Source organism: Habropoda laboriosa, unplaced genomic scaffold, assembly GCF_001263275.1.
Source record: "Habropoda laboriosa isolate 0110345459 unplaced genomic scaffold, ASM126327v1 scaffold105, whole genome shotgun sequence".
Lineage (NCBI taxonomy): Eukaryota > Metazoa > Arthropoda > Insecta > Hymenoptera > Apidae > Habropoda > Habropoda laboriosa.
The window spans coordinates 136,977-156,110 of NW_017100206.1; the positions used below are offsets into that span (position 1 = coordinate 136,977).

The 19,134-nt window shown below is 43.3% G+C and overlaps 1 protein-coding gene across 1 annotated transcript in view; it reads left to right on the forward strand.

The window, feature by feature from the left end:
- Nucleotides 1-19,134, forward strand: part of LOC108570593 (plexin-A4) — a 252,813-nt gene that overhangs the window by 78,635 nt on the left and 155,044 nt on the right. The window contains exon 4 of the mRNA XM_017932473.1: nt 6,567-6,692. Coding sequence (XP_017787962.1) covers nt 6,567-6,692 — 126 coding nt within the window. The remainder of the gene's footprint in view (nt 1-6,566; nt 6,693-19,134) is intronic.

Genomic DNA, 19,134 nt, shown 5'->3' on the forward strand with positions numbered 1-19,134 from the left:
AAAAAAAGTGGGTCACGACGTTTCCAGGAGTCTCAATTGTCATTCCGCGCCTCGCGCATTTTGAACGTTTCACTTCACGGTCTTGTATCTCGGGGACCAATTGTGATATCAACGTGAAACAAAGTGCATCTTTCAAAGCACGTTTCCCCTCGTCCATTGAGCTCATATAACGCCGGCATTTCGCAATTTTTCTGTCAGAATTTTTGCGTTAAAGTTCGTCTTACTTTAACACACTTTAAAGAGAAACATTCGATTACGAACAATTTCGTTACATTCCTCAATTACGATATATTTTCGTTCTCTATAATTATATCTGCTTTCACGAATTCCACGTTTTTCATATTTTTACTATACCGTTTTTTTTTTTATCGAACGTATATATACATTTTTTTAAATAAAACTAGACAAGTTGAGAAGTTGAGTTCGTCAAGAGTTCGGCAATTTTACTCGGGCAGGTTAGAACAAAGGTAAAACCGACGAACGTTTCATCTCCCCGAAACAGATTCTTTTCTTAAATCCAAGAAACGTAATTTCGATTGAAACGAAACTCCAATTGAACGGAGCGCGGTGGTACAACAGAGAATAGAAACATCGAACCTGAAACGCTACTTAAAGACCAAGGCAATCCCATTTCGCTTTACGCGCGCCTTAATTACGTACACTCCTTTCTTTTACGGTGAAACAGACGCTGCAGATTTATCTCGCCTCGAAACCCTCCCTTTTTCCCCCGTGTTACAATGAACACACCGGTGTATATGGTTTCGGAGCGTGATTGTAAGTGAACCTCGGCCATGGAAGATTAGCGGTTAGCGTGGCAACACGGTTTCGCTGGCCACGTCGTCTCAATTTTGAAATCCGATAGTCCCTTAAGCGGAAACGGGTCTCGTGACGATAATTTATCGACGGAATTAAACGAAACGCCAGCAACCGTTCACCCGCTGTGTGTGGAGTATTTTCGAAAGAATAGCTTGAAGGGTCGAAAGGGAGGGGAGATATAGAAACGGAATGAGAGTGGGTGTTACAGGGATTACCGAGATTGCGGCCCGAAAGGATTATTCAGATTAGCCGGTGAAATATTCGGAACGAAAGATTTTCCCGACGACGAACGTTCAGATTTATGCACCTAACAATTAACCTAACCTTCCCGCGGGCCGCTGAGAGTGACACGTCGGATGAATTGCCACCGCGATACGGTTCAAGAGAATGTTACAGTCTCTTATCGTGCCGCGAGATTACGAGGATTTTTTGGCGGAATTTGTCTGGGTCGGTCTTTTCGGGGCATTCGTCGGTTTGAAAATCCTGGGGAATGAAGTATGAGGGTGGAAAATGTTCGGGATATTAATGTGACGTGTCAGGAACGTCGGTGATGGTAATGGATAAAGATAATTCATCTTTTTAATTTTAAGAATGTGAAAATTAAGAGGTGAGCTGAGATTGAAAGTTATTTTCGTCGAGGTTTTACTATCGAGGTTTGTTTTTTGTGAAAAGGAAACAGAGGGCGCGAGATACATGTATTTTTGGATAAAGAGGGGCTATGGTATAACTAGGTTTTGTCTTTTTCACACAGGAGTCTGTGTTCTTTCTCAGCCTGTCGCAGGTAATGCTTTTCGCGTGGAACTTTGAACAAAAGGGAGATACCCAACTTTTTGCTCGCCCTTTTTTCCTATATTCAGTGGCAGCAAAAACTTGCTAAGGAACAATGCTTCTGTGGAAAAAGAAGAGTATGTTTGCCGGGGAAATTGTTCGATGAAACGAAATTAATGGATTAGCTATATATGGATAATATAACCTGATATTTGCTGCTTCTGAGGGAAAATATTCATTATTAATTATCACATACGAACAGAGTCTGAAAACTGAAATTTTGCAGGTGAAAGAAGATTAACATTGGAACACTAAAAATTAAAAGTTAGTTTCCCTCTGAAATTAATCACTCGATTTAATAACATCACAATCTAATTTCCGCATTTTCGACGCTCCGTCGATTTTCCCGAAAAGCGGCAAACAAGCTGAGAATGATAAACCATAAGCGTATAAGTACGTAACACTGCAGCCCCGTAACGTTATAGATGATTAATCTCAACAATGCACGTTTAATGTCCCTACGCAGAAGCAAGGAAGGAAGTGGATAAATCGTTGGAAACCAGTAACCTACATACGAAACCAGATCACGAGAGAACTGCAACGAAGCGATCGAGAGGAACGCTCTCCTGTTGTAGTGCCGCGTTAACAAACCCCGTTCAAATAATTCGCGGGCCATCCTACAATCCGTCCGGAACGATAGCGTTTAAAGCAGCGAAAGGTAAATTAACCGGCAGCATCGATATCGGTCTACCAAGTTACCAGCGCGGAAATACAGCCTCCATCGAGAGCGGGGAAAACGTGACCACGGCGATTCACGATTTTCGCATACTGGCCGGCGCGGCGGCCCCGGTCGCGATACGCGAAAGCCGGACAACACTCGAGCAGAAATGCCGGGCATAGTTTTGTTTACAACCCTATTTCCTACGATTATAGGAGACGCACGGTACGTTGCACGCCCTTGAACAATCCCGATCCTCCGCCAATTTATTCCGTCTCGTTCTTTCCCGCCTTTTTCTCACCTTACCAGTCCGTTCGCTACACGAACGCTCTTTGAACCGCGCAGGCTCGCGTTTGTCATTCCGTATCGTCGCCGCGCACGATCTTCATGCTGTATGCGATATTAATCCCCCGCGCTTGTGTCGGCGAAATCTGGGTAAGTCTCGCGTTCAGACCACGAAACGCTTTCACGAGCTCGTGTGTGTGCGCGTGCTCGCTTCGTTGCGTAAAGATTCGATGTTGGAGAACGCCGGGGGATGCTGCACCAGATGCTAGCTTCGCTGGTATTCGCATTTCTGCAAATTCGCGAAAGAAATCGCTGGTTTATAGGAATTGGGAGTTTTTTTTAATTAGCGATTGATTAAATTGAAGAAGTTCTCGTATGATATTTCGATGTGGTTTCTGTCTCTGAAAGTTTCATTCTAATTGGAAGAATGACCAGTTAAATGTTAGAAATCAACCCTTTGAGAACGATGTATTTGTGGAAATTGTAATTTTGATACAATTTAGTTGAAAGAGCAATACCCTTTGATAGTACAAGTGTACATATTGCTCGTTCTATCGATTAAATACGCTGTCCTCCGTACATTCTCTGAAAACTCTCAAAGCTTGTTTCTCCATCCTGCTTGACTTCAGGGGAACCGCTCAGGCGACCTGAAACTTTGCGCAAGTTTCTCCGCGAAGTGAATTTCGTGCACTCGTACAATCACTCAAAGCTCATTCTTTGAACATCTCAACCGGATCCTTCCAAGTCCGGATCTGTTCCAAGTATCGAATGGAAACGGTAGTTCTGTATTACGAGGATGCTTCGAATAGCATTATAGATCGGCTAATCTTTCCTTTCTTGGTAATTTAATGATCGCTTTCATTCAAACAGCACCGTGCCAATTCACTTCTCCGGTTATTACCTCCGGTGTAATGATAACTCAAATAAACGATACGAGATAGACACACCGGGGAATTTAATACTCGTTACACGAGCCCCGCGGTATCGTGTTCATTAAACGATCGGATTTACGACTCGCCCCCTTTGTCGTACATTCGTCGGCGAGGATTTTTAATCGAAAGCTCTGGCCGTTCTCCAAAATTACAACTGTCTCGTTTCGAGATATCATTCCGTTAATTTGTTTCCTAATTATCGGCTCCGGAATTGGCTGCGTTAGCTCAGCGATCGGAAACGCGCAAGAATTGCCTCCGTGCGTGAAATCATCGCTTTCCTGTTCGTCGTTCCGGTGACTCGTTCGTTTCCACGAAAATTTGAAATTTTGTTCAGTGAACGAAGAAAGTAACAGTTGCGCGAAAGGTGTGGAATTAGAATTATTGTAAAATAAAAATTAAGTTATCGAAAGAGACAGAACAGAAACGTCAGATAAAGTTTTGGAAAATGAAGGATTTAATAGTATCGTTAAATAAAAAAAGAAAACTGAGAAAAAAGTGGTAGGATAAACGATTAAACTTCCTCGTTGCTGCTTGGCAAAACCTAGAACCTGTTAACCATCACTATTATCTCACAACGACTACCACATGTATGATAACGACGTCCAAGAATTTACCATAGTTTTTCTCAAAAGCACTTTGCTGAAGAATCCTTGGCGGAATATACCGAGGCTTGATAAAGGGGAGCACCCTTAGCTATCTGAAAGGCGGCCGATCAAAGGGATCAAGATTGTCGAAAAAGCTCGTTTTAGCAGGAAACAAGCCAGGAACCGCGGAAAGATTGATGCAGCAGCCTCTGGTATTGGCAATCAATGGTTTCGTAAACAAGCCAACTTCAATTTATCGTTAGATACGTCGCGCTGTATGCTCTCTCGAGCCCCCGTTTTGTTTCCTTCGTTCAAGACGCCCGGGTGAAATCTGGAAATGAGCTTGCGCCCAGAGTTGCTATATAAAACCTGGAAAGCATAACCTCTTAGGGACGCGAGGGGTTGAAGAGAGGCGAAAAAGGTGGAAGCAAACGAGAGAGAGAGAGAGAGAGAAGGGGCGGAAGGCGGAGTACGGCGAAAGTTACTCGCCGGAAAATATACAGCGGCGCTTTTAGGAAGTTCGGATTATCGGAAAAGCAGCTTCGAAACGCGAGTTACCGCCAAGGCGGATCCTCGTGAAAACTCAGCCGCGAAGTTGCTTCCGTGGCTCAATTCGGCCATTGGAGGAGAGAGTGGCCGGCTGTAATAGCCGTTTTCCACGTAAAAGCCCGGCCGACCCGTTCTCCACCATACAAAATCTATAGCTGCTAAACACGCGCCGCGTGCCCTTGCTAACTTTCGAAATATCCGCGGCCACAGTTGGCGAGGATAGCACTCCGCTGCTCCGAACTCTCTTAACATCCGATCCATACCATTCACCAGACTTTTCTACCTGCTGATCGAACTTAACATTAGCGCTGTTTAACTTATTCAAGCGGCGTGGAAACGTCGATGTTCCGGAGTTGCGGTTATTCGAGGGTGAAAAAAGTACGGCCGAGGGTAGCGGATTCGAAGTGATCGACGATGGGAACCGGCAGTGATGAAATGTTGCGCGATTTTTCTTCGCGCTGTTTCCTTGGGACGTTGTAATTCTGCTACAAGGAAGATATTAAGGAGTTTACACCTTTCGTGTTTCGTTGAGTGCACGGTGAATCCATTGAACACCAAGTATAACAGGGTTTGTCAACTTCTAAGTTTTCGTACCCTCGAAATGAAAGTTTATGCGGCCTTTGGAACTTCAATTAGGTCAGTGTTTTAGAAAAACAGACGTGGTATAACGTTATCGTCGTAGTAGAATTACCAAGTTAATTCTGGCTTCACCGGAAAATTCATTCTCCGGGAATATTCGAAAATGGGAAATAACGAGTAACGGTGGATATAACTTTTCATATACTACTTCATCGAGTGTGATTGCTAACATTTCCACCATTAATCTTTCCCGCCCGTGAGATCGGGGAATCAAGAAAAATCGACGGACTTTATCGCGGTTATCACCGCCTTTCGTAATAGAGAAAACGAAGCTCACGTTGGAAATATGACTAAAAGTATCAGTAACACGAAGATAGAACGTATCACCGCGATATTTTATGGGATTTCATGGCCGCGATAATGGCGTCTATAGAACTTCCGCGACGGTTTCGATTTATAAGTAACGTTGTCGATATTTCATCGGGGACAGATTGCAATCTAACATTCTAATAGAATCTAAAGTGAAAATTGTAAATTGGAGGATGCAACCACTTTCGGACCGTTCCACTCCATCGAAATTAATTACCGCGATCGATTTAAGTTTGGCAAGATGTGGCGCCAAGGAGACCAACTTCGATTAAAATTTACGTTGTATTTATCGTCGAACCGTTAACTACTGCTTGTTTCGTTTTAATTGCGACTCGACTGTTACTGTGGTACAAGTACAAAAAATTCACCAACGAAGATCCATTATCGATTTTCCATTCAACTCCTAGCATTACCGAGAAAATTAATATTTATTCTCTTTTTACTTAAAATTACTATTGATTCTTTGCTGTTATCTAATTTCTCAATACGTCCTGTAACTCTAAATCGATCTTCTCACGGAATGCGTATCTCTCCAAACTCTCCTATGCGATCGAGCACAACCCCTACATTAAATCCCGCAATAATCACGCGAAATTAAACGTTCCCGCGGAATTGAACACCGAACGAACCTAACATACCGACGTAAAATACGACGTAAGAGGTAGAATTACAAGTTGCCGTTTTATTAAATCGAAACATCCACCATCGGTATAATATAAGCCGGCCAGAGAACCGACTAATTTATCAACCGCGATAAAACTGAACGTGCACTCATTTGCATGGTGCGGCGCGTTCCACCACACGGTCCATTACACCTTTGAAATTTGAATCGCGTCAGGAAACCCGTATATGCAAACGAGTTCGGGGAATCCGGTATTACCGGGGACGAAGCAAAGTATTCCCGGTGAAACGTTGGATCATCGTTCAGGATACGCTCGTAGCTAATAAGTGACTACTGTGTTTCAGGCGTACGTTGATTTGGTGAAAGCCTGGGGCTGGAAGAGCTTCACCATCATCTACGAGAACAACGAAGGGTTGGTGCGGCTGCAGGAGCTACTCAAGGCACACGGGCCCAGCGAATTTCCTATTACGGTCAGACAGCTCAGCGAGGGCTCTGAATACCGGTGAGTTTTCTAACGTTACTCGCTCTAGGCGGAAAGAACTCCAAGGGTAAAGAGTTGAGGGGTTGGTTTAATTGTTCGTTAGTTCAGCGGCTAACTTTCTCTGCTCAAAACGCGTTCGATTACGTATAAACGATGAAATACTCGATGATATATATATATGTATGTCGAACAGAGGGAAAACTTGAGAGCTGAATTTATATTGTTGCAACCTGCCTTCGGTGCTTCCCCTTCGTTCGGCATATTTAATAACTATCTATATAACTAAACTCCTTAATCACTTGAACACGAACACCTCTTAACATTTATTGACAATCGTACAAGTATCTCAGTCAGTCTCGGTTAAGAACAGAGTCGATAATCAATCATCAATATTCTCGAGTCGACCGTCTTTTACCAATTCCGGAACGAGCACCAGCAGGCCATGAGTATATACACGGTGCTCGCAACAATGTCAATCAGCGAGTACAAATTAAAACTCGCGAATGTGTAAATAGAATCATATTGCATTTTGTGTTTCCTTATTTCACGAGTACAAAGCGGTTTCTAATTCCAAGTACACCTCTGATCCCGTAAGCTCGAAGATTCTCAGAATCCTGCGTCAAAGACCAGCTTCCACTTATTACGAATACGAACTTTCGTTTAAACTTCAAAGACAGCGTGAAAACGCGTACCGACTAATCTCTGCTTAACACCCGCGTATTACTCCGTTATTCGAAGGTAATTTCGGAAAGGAAAGACACGCTATGATATAGTGGTTGAATTAGTCGGTCATACGGCGATTCAGCGACGATCGAGCAAACCACGATGCAACGAATCCAAGTCTTCGAAGCTAGTTATTTAAGCATAAAAGGATTTCTGAGAACGCTCGGAGCGAAAGGCAAGCTTCGATTAAATCTCATTACGCCGGCACATTAATAAAGTTTCTGCTGCTCGAGTCAAAGGCTCTACTGTTTGTTTTCAAACGTCAAACGATCCTCGTCGACGACACGGTTCCTTTTGCTACCACTATTACCGATTACTTTGCCCACTTTAAAGCCTCCTGACAAACGGGAACGATTCCTACGGAGTTCGCTCGTTCGTGAATTTAATCGAATTACCGTTCGATTTCGATTGTAGCTTCGTATTCGGCTCCTCGTTGCGCTTGTTCGCTGCAATTTTCGTCCCGTCGTTTAGCTGGAACGCTCGAAAAATCGTTGGATCTTCTTTGAAATTTATCGACAATTTTAGTTTCTCCTTGTTTCCGCGAAGCTTCTTTCCAAACACTTTTTATTACGCCCGTCGAACTTTTAGAGAAAAGTTGTGGATTTCTTGTGTCTCGGAACAGAGACGCGGCGTAGTTTCGTATTTTCGATGGAGAAATTACGATCTTCGAAGGATGAGAAAGCTCGACGAACTTCTCGGCGTATTTTTAACACGTTGAAGCAATTTGTCAGACGATTAAACCACCTCTGTTGCTATGAACTACCGTGCCAGCGACTGAATTCACCTAAATTTGATTTTATCTATTATTCACACGGCGAACTTCCGACAAGTCCTATTAACTTAGCCGATTTCACGTAAGAGCGATGCGAAGTTTTAAAGTCGGATTTTACGTGGTGCAACACCTTCGCTTCGACTTTATATAGTTCGGCGAAGAATTTTCGCGAGAGACTTCGCCTTCGCGGCGAATCCAATGATAAAACAGACAGCAGCCAGGCGATCCATCAAGATCGCACGCAAAATGCAGTCAATCTATCAAACGTCATGCAACATAACTGCCTCCGCAAATGTGGATTCTAACAAGCTCTATTCTACAACGTTTTGCTCTTCGTTCGTGTTAACTCTTTATTGAAATACATCTGTATTTTCGTTGTTTTTCTTTTTCAAAATAATTCCGTGGATAAGGATTAACTAACGAAAATTACATCGATAACTAGTTTCGTTCTTCCGCAATTGATACATTTTCCTAGAATGTCTCTCCTGCATTCTTCGTCATCTTTACAGTAATGAAATTTAAAAATTGAATTCAAGTTTCCTGCACTCTACATATGAAAAACATTGCTCACGCAGCTGAAGCGTGAACCGTGCTTTCGTGAAGCTGCAAACCTAAATGGCTAATTTGACTGAGCTGTTGACCGATGTTAGGCGAAAAAAATTGAAGCGTTCGACGTATATTTTTGGTAACTCGGTATACCGTTATCGGTAATAACCAAGTACCGCCTCAATCCCCATAAGTCTTGAAAATTTCGGTAACCGAAATTCGCCGCAATCTGAACGAAGGCAACGGACAAAGACACATTATCGAATCCACTAAAACGCGACATTACCAAGAGCTTCTCACCCCCTGAGTTTCCAAAGTACTACTCGACGATCAAAGAGCATTCGCAACTCCGTTCTAAGTTAACAGTAGCGTAATCGTAGAACGTGGAGACGCCTCGAAAATTCAGTGGTGCCCGATGATCGACGTTGTCGTTGCATTAACTCGGCGAAGTGCAACAGCGGTCGTGTCGCGATCGATACTCGTTCCGTTCGCAGAGAATACACCATTACGAATTAAACGCCTCTCTACCATTTCTCATCCTCTCCCTCACTCACTCTCTCCGCCTCTCTCGGTGGTCCACAGACCACAATGATCTTCTTATGCGTCCATGGTGTGGGCGGCGTATCGATCGTGGACTGGAAAGTGTGTCAACTGCGCTTCACGCCGGCGAATAGGGCGAATCTTCATCTCCCTTTCCGCCATTCGAGCCACCGATACGAGCTTCGTTCGGGTCCTTAAGAGCACGCACACCTATGCTCTTCTGCGTTTGCCCTCTCGTCGCTTGTCTCGCGTGCTAAGCGCAAAGAAGAAGTCACCCTCGCGTTGCATTATTCATAAAACCATGGGTAGTCGGTGACTTATTGCGGCCAGACCGCTGCGCGAAGCCCAGAGCGACAGGGATTTGAATAAATTCGGGTAGATGGTTGCTTGGCCAGCACGACGTATCCATTTCACCCAGGAAATTCATCGGTCCCAGTGTGCTTCTCTCCGCTGTCGCTAATATCGGATGCATTGCGGGGAAATTGTTTGGCCTCCTCAATCCCGTTCCTCACAGTTGTACGAACGTCGTTGACCCTTGAATCCGTGGGGATCTCCAACGATTTCTATGCATGGTCCTCATTTTTCTGAACCTGCTCCCTTGCCTTATGCGTTCGTCTTCGCTCGCAATTATTCGTCCCTCCTCCTGGGTTTACATTGGAATAATCTGCTAGGCGAACGCTCTTTTAGCGTGTTGCATGTTATATTTTGCTTTCTTCAAGCCAAAAGCACAAGTCGAATTTTAATAAAATTTCACTCGGTATTCGAAGTAACTTTTGTGCAACACTGATTCTCAAGCACGTTTCTTTCGGTACTGTAGGAAAGAGAATAGTGTAGAACAGAAGAAAGGAAAGGAAATATGTACATGTACAAATTTTCTATATAAGAGTCGAGATTTTTTTTTTCAAACACCTTGTATATTATGTATTTAAATGGAATTCGGCGCAAAGTCTGAGACTGTGGTGCGGCGAGGTGGCGTAAAAACGTGAAATGTATGTTTGGAATTTTTACGGATACAATAGTTCATTGTGCTAGAGGTATAATACGAATTTTTTTGCATTATGTAATATTATAAAGGATTCAGCTAGCAGAATGTTCGCGGTTACTGGATTCACACGTTCATTTGCAGGTTTGCTTTTATTATTGCTTTTGTGTTATCGGCACAATGTTGCGTTTGCCTCTTTTGTGGAATTTATTTCAACCTCGCAATGGTATCGCATTTGGCTGAATAACGTATTGTCTTAAATGCCTTGTTAAAACTTTTAGAAAGGGATTTTCAGAAAAGTTTCGATACTCGACAATGTGGCCCGCGGATTCAATAAAAATAAGATTCTTTTCTCTCCGGTATTCTCTCCGCTGCCGCCGCGCTTTCGTTCTATATCCACGGAATAACTTTGAAAATTAGGTGGTTTCTGATTCTTTTGTGGGTTACTTTACGATCGACTTTCATGAGATCGTAAGAGAAGGATTATCCTTTCGGTGAATGATAAAGACGTTCGGAAAATATGATATTCCTAAGTAACAGCCATTTGTATTGTTCAGCTTTCGAGAGATTGAACGAAAGTCTGATAGGTCTTCTGATATATGAATTTCAACGAAATCCCACGGATCTTCGAACTTACTTTCCAACTCTTACCGATCTACCTCTTTACTTTATTTCTACAATTCTCACGCAGAGGATCACAGCTCCATTTTCACAATTTCCTCTACTCTGACTTCTGCAAAAAAAAAAAAAAAAAAAAAAAAAAAAAAGAAAATAGTTACACAAACCTTCCACAATCTCTCTAGAATAAGAAACTGGCTGAAAATTGCTTACATTTATTTTTCAAATTTATTTTCTACCTTGTTTCTACAATTTCCACGCGAAAGCTCGCCTAAACTTCCAACACATTGTCTACCCTCGTTTCTCACAAGTATTCACTCACCTTCTCCGCATTTCTTCCGGGATAAACGGAAAAAATTGCTTGCATGTATTCTGCACATTCACTTTCCACTATATCTTTACAATTCCCCCGCAAAGGATCACTCGAATCCTCCAGCTTTCTTCCAAAGATGTTTCTACCCCCGCGCTTCTTCGAAGCAAGGAAGAACGCGAGAAGAGTTGCAAAACGTCGCTAAAATTCAGTTACAAGTACGAGGAGAATAATTCTTCAAAAACACGGCCTGTTTCCGCGGAAACGGAGCTGCGGCTTTTATCGAACAGGAGGAAAACGTTCTAAGCCAAAGACGACACATCGGTGCCCAAAACTCTGATCTTCTCTCGGAAATATAGGGTCGCGTGAGTTTACAGTGGGACTCTGTATATACATACGTGTGAATTCGCGGTCGCCAATAGCACGAGACAACAGCGAAGCTCCCGTGGAAACGATAGTTCTGGGGATGGTTGTGGTTTCAAGGTGAATAGACAATCGAAAGTGCTCGAGCGACGCGACGCGACCAGCATTCTGAGAGCTGTTGCAGTCGTTGAATCGACAGTGTTGTCCATCAAATCAAAGCACGCCGACCAAACCGACGAGACCATCCTGGCCGAGTGTTTTATCGGTAGAGCGACGATAGCTTGTAGACGATAACGAACGACGATAGCGTGAAGTCCGATTTCGAAAATGACCCCCGTGGGAATTGATCGAAACAGCTCCAGTTGATTCTCGAACCGTTTCGCTGAAATGGATCATCCGCTTCTCCGTATAATCAAGTGAATTTACGTCCATTGGTATGGTTTCGAATAAACGGTACTCTGCAGGTTCTCAGTGCCTTTGAATATTTTCTCTTCGTTCTTATAATTTCTTTGTAAAATTAGATTTTGTAAGAAACAATTACAGCAATCGTTTATTTCGGGCGATTTTACTTGGAGAATTTTCAGAGAAACCATGGATATAACTAGGTAGCTAGTCCTTATTTTAAAGGAGAACAGTTCTTTCGAAAAATTCGTCACAAGTTCGGTGAAAAAGTTTCAGTGATACTTGAAGTGAAAGGGGGGTAGGTAGGCAAGCACTTATGAACGGTAGAATCTTTCCGCATCATTTGACTGTTAAAACAAATTCGAATCTCCGTAGTACTTGGATCTAACTGCACGAAACAAGAAAGTTTCACTGAACTACACGAAAACACGCACAGCTACGTTCACAGCCCTCTGCAGGTTAAGAAAAGGGAAAGAAATCTATTATCCACGATTAAGCAACGGCGTTCGACAACAGTTGAACGACATTTAAATAAAACAGAACACGCCTCTCATTTCGGACGTAGCGAAAGGTTCCGCCTGTGATTTCCACGGGCCGGGTCCAACGAGCGGATCGAATCGAATCGCGTTACGACCGGGATGGAAGCAAAATAAAAGCTCAAGAGGGTTGGACCCGGTGGTAAATCCAATTTGTCGGTGCCTTTGCCCGCGAACTTTCGGATGTGCATTTCTCAAAGAAAAAACTTTACCTAGGAGTGCCTTGATTTCGGTCCGCTGATGAGCGTAATTGATGTTGGAAAACGGGTCCGAGGCAAGGTTGAAAAAAAAAAGAAAAAAATAAGAAGAAAGAAAACGTAGAGAGAGAGAGCGAGGAAGGAAAAAAAATAGAGGGAAAGAACAAAAAAAAAAAAAGAAAAATGAAAAAAAGCCAAGGTATCTCGGGTTGGATACTCATCTGAAGCGTGTTCCCTTTGATCAATCAGACCACCGTTTCACGAACGTGACGTAACATCTGCTGTGGACCAGTCGAAACGGCCTGGTCGACTAGCCTCAACCAACGGGTAAGCCATTTCGCTCGTCCTCGAAGTTCAGGGCGTCGAAGTTGCTTCTCCGGGATACGCCGTTTGAAGTCTTTGGCCCCATGGTTTCTTATCATGCTCGCCGCATACCTGCAACTCACCCCGGTTCAACCGGAATCGAACGCTTCTTCTCCTTCCGTTTCCCTTCGCCCTCTCGAAACATTTCAATTACTTATACCAGTTCCAACTGTCGGCAGCTTCTTCGCTTCCTTCCCCCGTTTCTCTCCATTAGCGACCGACCGACTTTCTTCCCCTTTTACAAATCACCGTACCATAAAATCTCCACCGGTGGTTGATTTTGTTTTAGCATCACCCTATTGGCCCGGCGAATTATTGAAAAATCGTCCAAGGAAAACTCGAAGGGAACATGTTTCTTGCTACTTTCACGCTGAATGTTTAACGATCGCAGGGCGTGATTACGATATCGAGTCTAACGAACCTTCCTTTCGTTATTGGATCCCCCCAGATTTTCCCAATCGGGTATGACTCTCGGAGGAATTTATCATTTAGATAGAAATATGTTCGGAGTAGAATGATTGAAGTTGAATTTTTTATCCTTCACTGGTGGAATCCTAGTGTACGAGGTTTGATCGAAAAATACGCGGATATCGTTGTCATTGGCGATTTAGTTGGCGTTCATACCGAGAAGTTATTTCTTCAAGGATTTACGGGGATTTTTGTAATTCGATTTTCTTCATCTCTGTGATTTTTAAAGTGGAATTTAGTGAAATGCAGTTTCAATTTTTCTTATTTCTCTTTTAAGGTATTATTTTAGGCGAAATTCACTTTCTACGCGTTATCACAAAGGTTCAAAAGCCAGGCTGTCGTAAAGCTTGTTTTATTCACCGCAAACTGGCGAGATATTCTTGTTTGCTGTGACAGATTTTCAGCGATAGAGGGAAAAACTCGCGTGGTTACGGAATTCCACGGTATCTTACCGAGTGAAATCGATGCAAGATCGGACCAGGAAAGGGGCATTCGTCGTAAAAATCCTAACTGATGCCAGACGTCGACTTCGATTGTGGTTTCGGGTCATGTAGCCCTTCCGAACTCGCAAATGACGGTCCTTCGCGGTACTTTACGATCGCGATAGGATCCCTGTAATTCCTCCCTTAGGTAATAAAAGTGCCATCGAAGAAAGCAAAAGTATTTATGCCCGTGTGTGGACGTATCTCCGTGCGCAACGGACGCGTGTTGAAATTCTCCTGGCAGCAAAGAGCGACTTGGGAGTTGGACGTTCTCTCCCGTAAACTTTGCCAATATGTCTTTTTATCAAGCTCGACGGAACTATCGAGGAGGGGGGAGATTTACTAATATCGCGGCTTATCGCTATCCAAGTTACGGCCAGGGGAAACGAAATTCCGGTGTAAGTGCTATGATTAACCCTTAAACGGTTCGGCAAACTTTCTAGTTTACTTTGTGACGGAATTTCACGTACTTTGAACTTGGATTAGTTATAAATGGTAGTGTTCTGTGTTCTTATCGGATGAAATAAAAATACAAAAAATTGTTGTAACATATAAAAACATTGGATAAATCAATATTTATGTGCTCGATTCACTTACATCGCTAAATATAGAATTTAGAGTGACTTATTAATAAATATAGAATGCCTTATTAATACGCCTAATAAGGCTACACATTCATAGCGAATGACGAAAGTCGGTGAATAAACAAATTGTCATCGGCGCAATCGAGAATAACTCGATGTCACAGCAATTATTAATTCAATTATCTCCGAATCAATCGTGACGATTCGTTGAACAGAAAAACGAAAACAGGAACGTCGTATGCTCGTTAACTCGAGCGTAACAATGCGGTCGATTAATCCTCTCGGCTTTATCGTCCCGTCTCTCTCTTTGATGTTTCACCGCGCCCCTTTTTCCCTCTCTCTCTCTCTCTCTTTCTCTCTCGTTCACGTAACACGTTGCTCATATCGGAATACCGGAGGCGCTTGGAATTTTTTCACGCTCGAATATTTCCTAGATCTAAGTCACGATTTCCATAAAAAAGATTTAGTCCCCCTTGCTTCCTGTGCCACTCGACCGCTTCATACCTATTCATAACATGCAAATGTACCAAACCTCGTTCTTTTAGCTCGCGACCAAGAAAAACCAAGCACCGGTGAAAGTCTCATCAGCGTTACAAAATACTGCGCGAGAATTCCAGACTTTCTCGATCCTGCATTTCCCTTCCACCTAATACTTGGTGCGACGAGTTACCGAAATACCGAAAAAAACAGAAAAAGAAAAAAAAATAGAACGAACCAGAGGGAGAGAGATGAGCAAAGAAACGTGATTTCGATCGGTTCGCTGCATTTTCATTACTCTCCCACGGTTTGCCATCGATGTACTTTTACCTGACCGAGTTTACCCGACGATATAACTGTCTCTCCCTGTCTCGTTCTGTTCCTCCTCTCCCCCTGCACCCTATTTCTTCGTTTGCCGAGAGGAGTGGGGGAAAGGGTGTAACTACTCCGGGCAGGAGCAAAACAAAAGGGGCGATTAAACGGAACAGCGGATCCGTCAGGGGTTTCCCGGGCCCTTCTCGTTCCACTTCGTGTTCCTACCACCTCCCCTTTATTTGTATTAATCCCTTTCCCTGCCTTCCTTCGACGCTACAACCACGGGACAAGCCTGCAAACCTCCCCTTCGCCGAGAGTAATTTTGTCCCTGGCTGGCGTTTCGCTGAAGCCACTGCTGCGAGAGCGAGATTTACTTAGAATCTCGCGGCGATAAGCAGCGCGCGGTCTGTCCTCCCGCTGCTTCTTCAAGCGGGTGGAACACGATCTACGAACATACGGGGTTGGTTGGTTGGTTATGCTTCGCTGGGAAAACTCGCGGTTGGAAGTCGACGCTTTTGGGGGGAGGTGTAATTATGCTGGGGGATTTTAGGGTGCGCCGCTCGCTCGTGCGTTTAGCGTGCAAAGGAAATGGGATTAAGATGACGGGAAACATCGGTGATATTGTTTCGCGATGTGGGATTTGGAATTTGGGTGGGTGATATGTAAAGCTACATTATTTGCGACGAGAGTGAAATTTTGTACTTTTGAGTCGTCTTTAGTGGTTTTGTCGGATGTCGTTGATGGAAGAGTAGTGAATCCATTGGATGATTATAGTACATGGGGTAAATTAAACAGTATAGGATTTCTGATGGGGATTAATAGACCAAAGTTGAGTTTAAATGGTAGGTTAGATAATGAATAATTTTCATTACGATTTGGTGATTGGTTTTTTGTTCTGCTGTAGCTATTCTAGTCTTTTGACTGTAGATTATGAATTGCAATATGCAGAATGATAGTAGAACATGAATTCTCCAAACTTCAATGTTCACTTGCGAAAAATCAAACACAATTTTAATTTTGAACTCTTTTCTTCCATTTACCAAGTAAGTAACGAATTCCCTCTCTGCAAAAACGTAGCAGTTTTGGGGATTAATATTGAACGTTAAAATTGTGTTTGCGTATTCAAACATTGAAGTTTGTAATAAAAAATTTCCACACCTAGTATTTCCACTCAAATATTTAAAAGAGCACATATTCCACCTCAAAAACAATTTCACTATTCTAAATCTGTCACGTGTCGAAGGGTGAAAACCACATCACCGCCTTTCCTTCAATTTTACACATAGAAAAGCCGCAGCAGTATCGAAGCGTTACAGGCTATCGATCTCCGACTTCGATTCCCCTTTTTTTCTGCAGGTGAAAAAGAAAAGGAAGAAGCGTGGGTCGAGCGGGAAACGGGAAGGTGAATTAAGAGGAAAATGGCTGAAAGCTGTATCGTCGACAGTCGTTTTCATCGAGAAACCGATTCCTCATCGGTGGTACACGCGTATCGTGTAGCGACGCTCAGCTCGTTCTCTTCGATAGTATCGTCAATCGTGGAACAATGTAGACCGGAGAACGACGAGCCGCCTTTAATCAACTCGAGATTGGAATTAACGAGAATAGCCTTCGACGAAGGAGCTCGTGTCATTTGGATAATGAAATTTCATTCCGAGGAATTATAGTTACCCGGGACGGAAAAGTCTGCCGTGAAATCTTGCCTCGTAGAGGGGCAACGTCGTGTCTGGCAGAGAGACTTTCGAACTCGCTATGTCGAAGTTTCGAGCTAATTATCTAACAGCAAACAATATGCTGCCATACTTGCCAACAGTTGAGTAACGACGAGTGGAGTTCCGTCGACTGCAATCGAGGAGATGGAAGATTAAGAGTAATATTGACTGTTCCAGTCACTTCTGTGCCGCGACTCGAATAAATTACACCGTGTCGATGTTCACTTGCGGAGACGAGTTCTGTGATTGTAAGGTAATGGGAATTGGTTGACAAAAATAAGCATTTTGTCGTGGAATGCTGTGATTTATGCGTGTGAATTATTTGGGAAAACGAAATGGGACATAAAGCATTTACACAAATATTCAATCTGCTATCAACATTGTGTGGATCTGCAATTAATTTTGCAATATTCTAGTAGATTTTGGTAACAAAAAATTTATTACAAATTTCTATAGTTTTTCTGAAAATTCTCGCGTACCCTGCAGTGCATAGTAATTAAAAGATATTAAACTGTCATAGAAAACTAAACTTTCGTATTAGTAAAAATTCTACTCAACCTCGACTATTCCATAAATCGTCAATCCTTTCATAACTCAAACACCCAACAAGCAAGGCTACAACCTCGCGCGATAATACAAATATCTAAATACACGATTATGCCATTAGTTCTCCGCGTCGTATACGTCAGTCACAAATCTCAGGTCCCAACTGTCTTCCATAAATCAATTACCATAGACCATTCCTACGTCTCGAAACCGTTACTGCGGACGTTGAACAGCCTTTAGAACGGCCAAACTACCCGATTGACCCGACTCATCGAGCACGTGTTGTATGCTGAAAATCGCAGTCACCCATCAACCAGTTGTCATCTCTGGTGAAGTTCGGCCGCAATTCAACGCCGTTGAAGCGTGTACGCGGGGCAAACTCACCGCTTGTCTCAACAAGCTGTCTACCGTGTCGGTGCGGCGACCCCTCCTGTGGGCCATTTCTCATTTCGACCGTCTCTAACGGCGCACGGGGAAGCCCTAGCGGACTTCCGAAAGGACGGGCGGCAGCCAGAAGAATTCATTCGACGTAGGTAACGAATGGGGCGAGAAAGTTTGCACGGCGATAACTCATCGTTCACACCTTATTTACCTAGTCCGCCGTAGTCGATCGTTTTCCGTTCCTACGGCTCGTCGAATCCCACCGGATTGAATTTTAACGCGAGCCTCCGTTGAAAGGGAAGAACGAGCCGATGATGCTCTACGTTGGAGCAAAACTGCTTCACCGGATATATAATACACAGGGTGTGCGGGATAAACGACGCCGCGGACCGTTGATTCTGTTTTCAAGCGAGACGTTATTTATGCCGACGAGCTACGGGGAAACGAGCCTTTTCCTACGTGAAATATACGACACGGTGTCTTTATTCTTGCATAGATCATTTGCGGGACGTTGAAGGTTCGCGATCGTAGGGGGAATAATGCGAGGTTTTTAACGTGCTTTTGTGGTTTGTTGGATGCTGTATTCTAAACTGTGTGAAAGGTATGTATAGTAAGTATACACGAAAAATTTCTTCACGTTTTTGTTTAAATTCGAAGTTACGAATTTACGAAGGTATCGTACTTTTCTCTTCATTTTACCACGGTAAATGATTAATCTCAACATCTGGGAACTTCTGTTACACCGCTATATTTTTCCACTCTCTTGTGCTAATAACAGTTTCGAAAATTGCCCGCGTTAATAATTCCCGTAACTTCCTTTTCCTATCTCGGGTCTTGTTACAAGAAATTCTTGCTGCCGTAAAAAAAAAAAAAGGAACTTCTTCCTTGCCTTTCACCCTTGTTCTACCTTTTACAATTATTTCCGACCAGTTCGTTCGATCTCGTTGACTCCGAGCAACCGGGCATGGGAGGCATCGATTCGAAGGGTAACGTACGGAGCGTTGGCGTGAAAATTAATAATTGGAGGAACCACTGACTCGTGAGCCATAATTCTCGTTGCTCGATAAAGCAACGTAGATCAAATTGCGCGTCGAGGAATCAGCCTCCGTCGATAAAG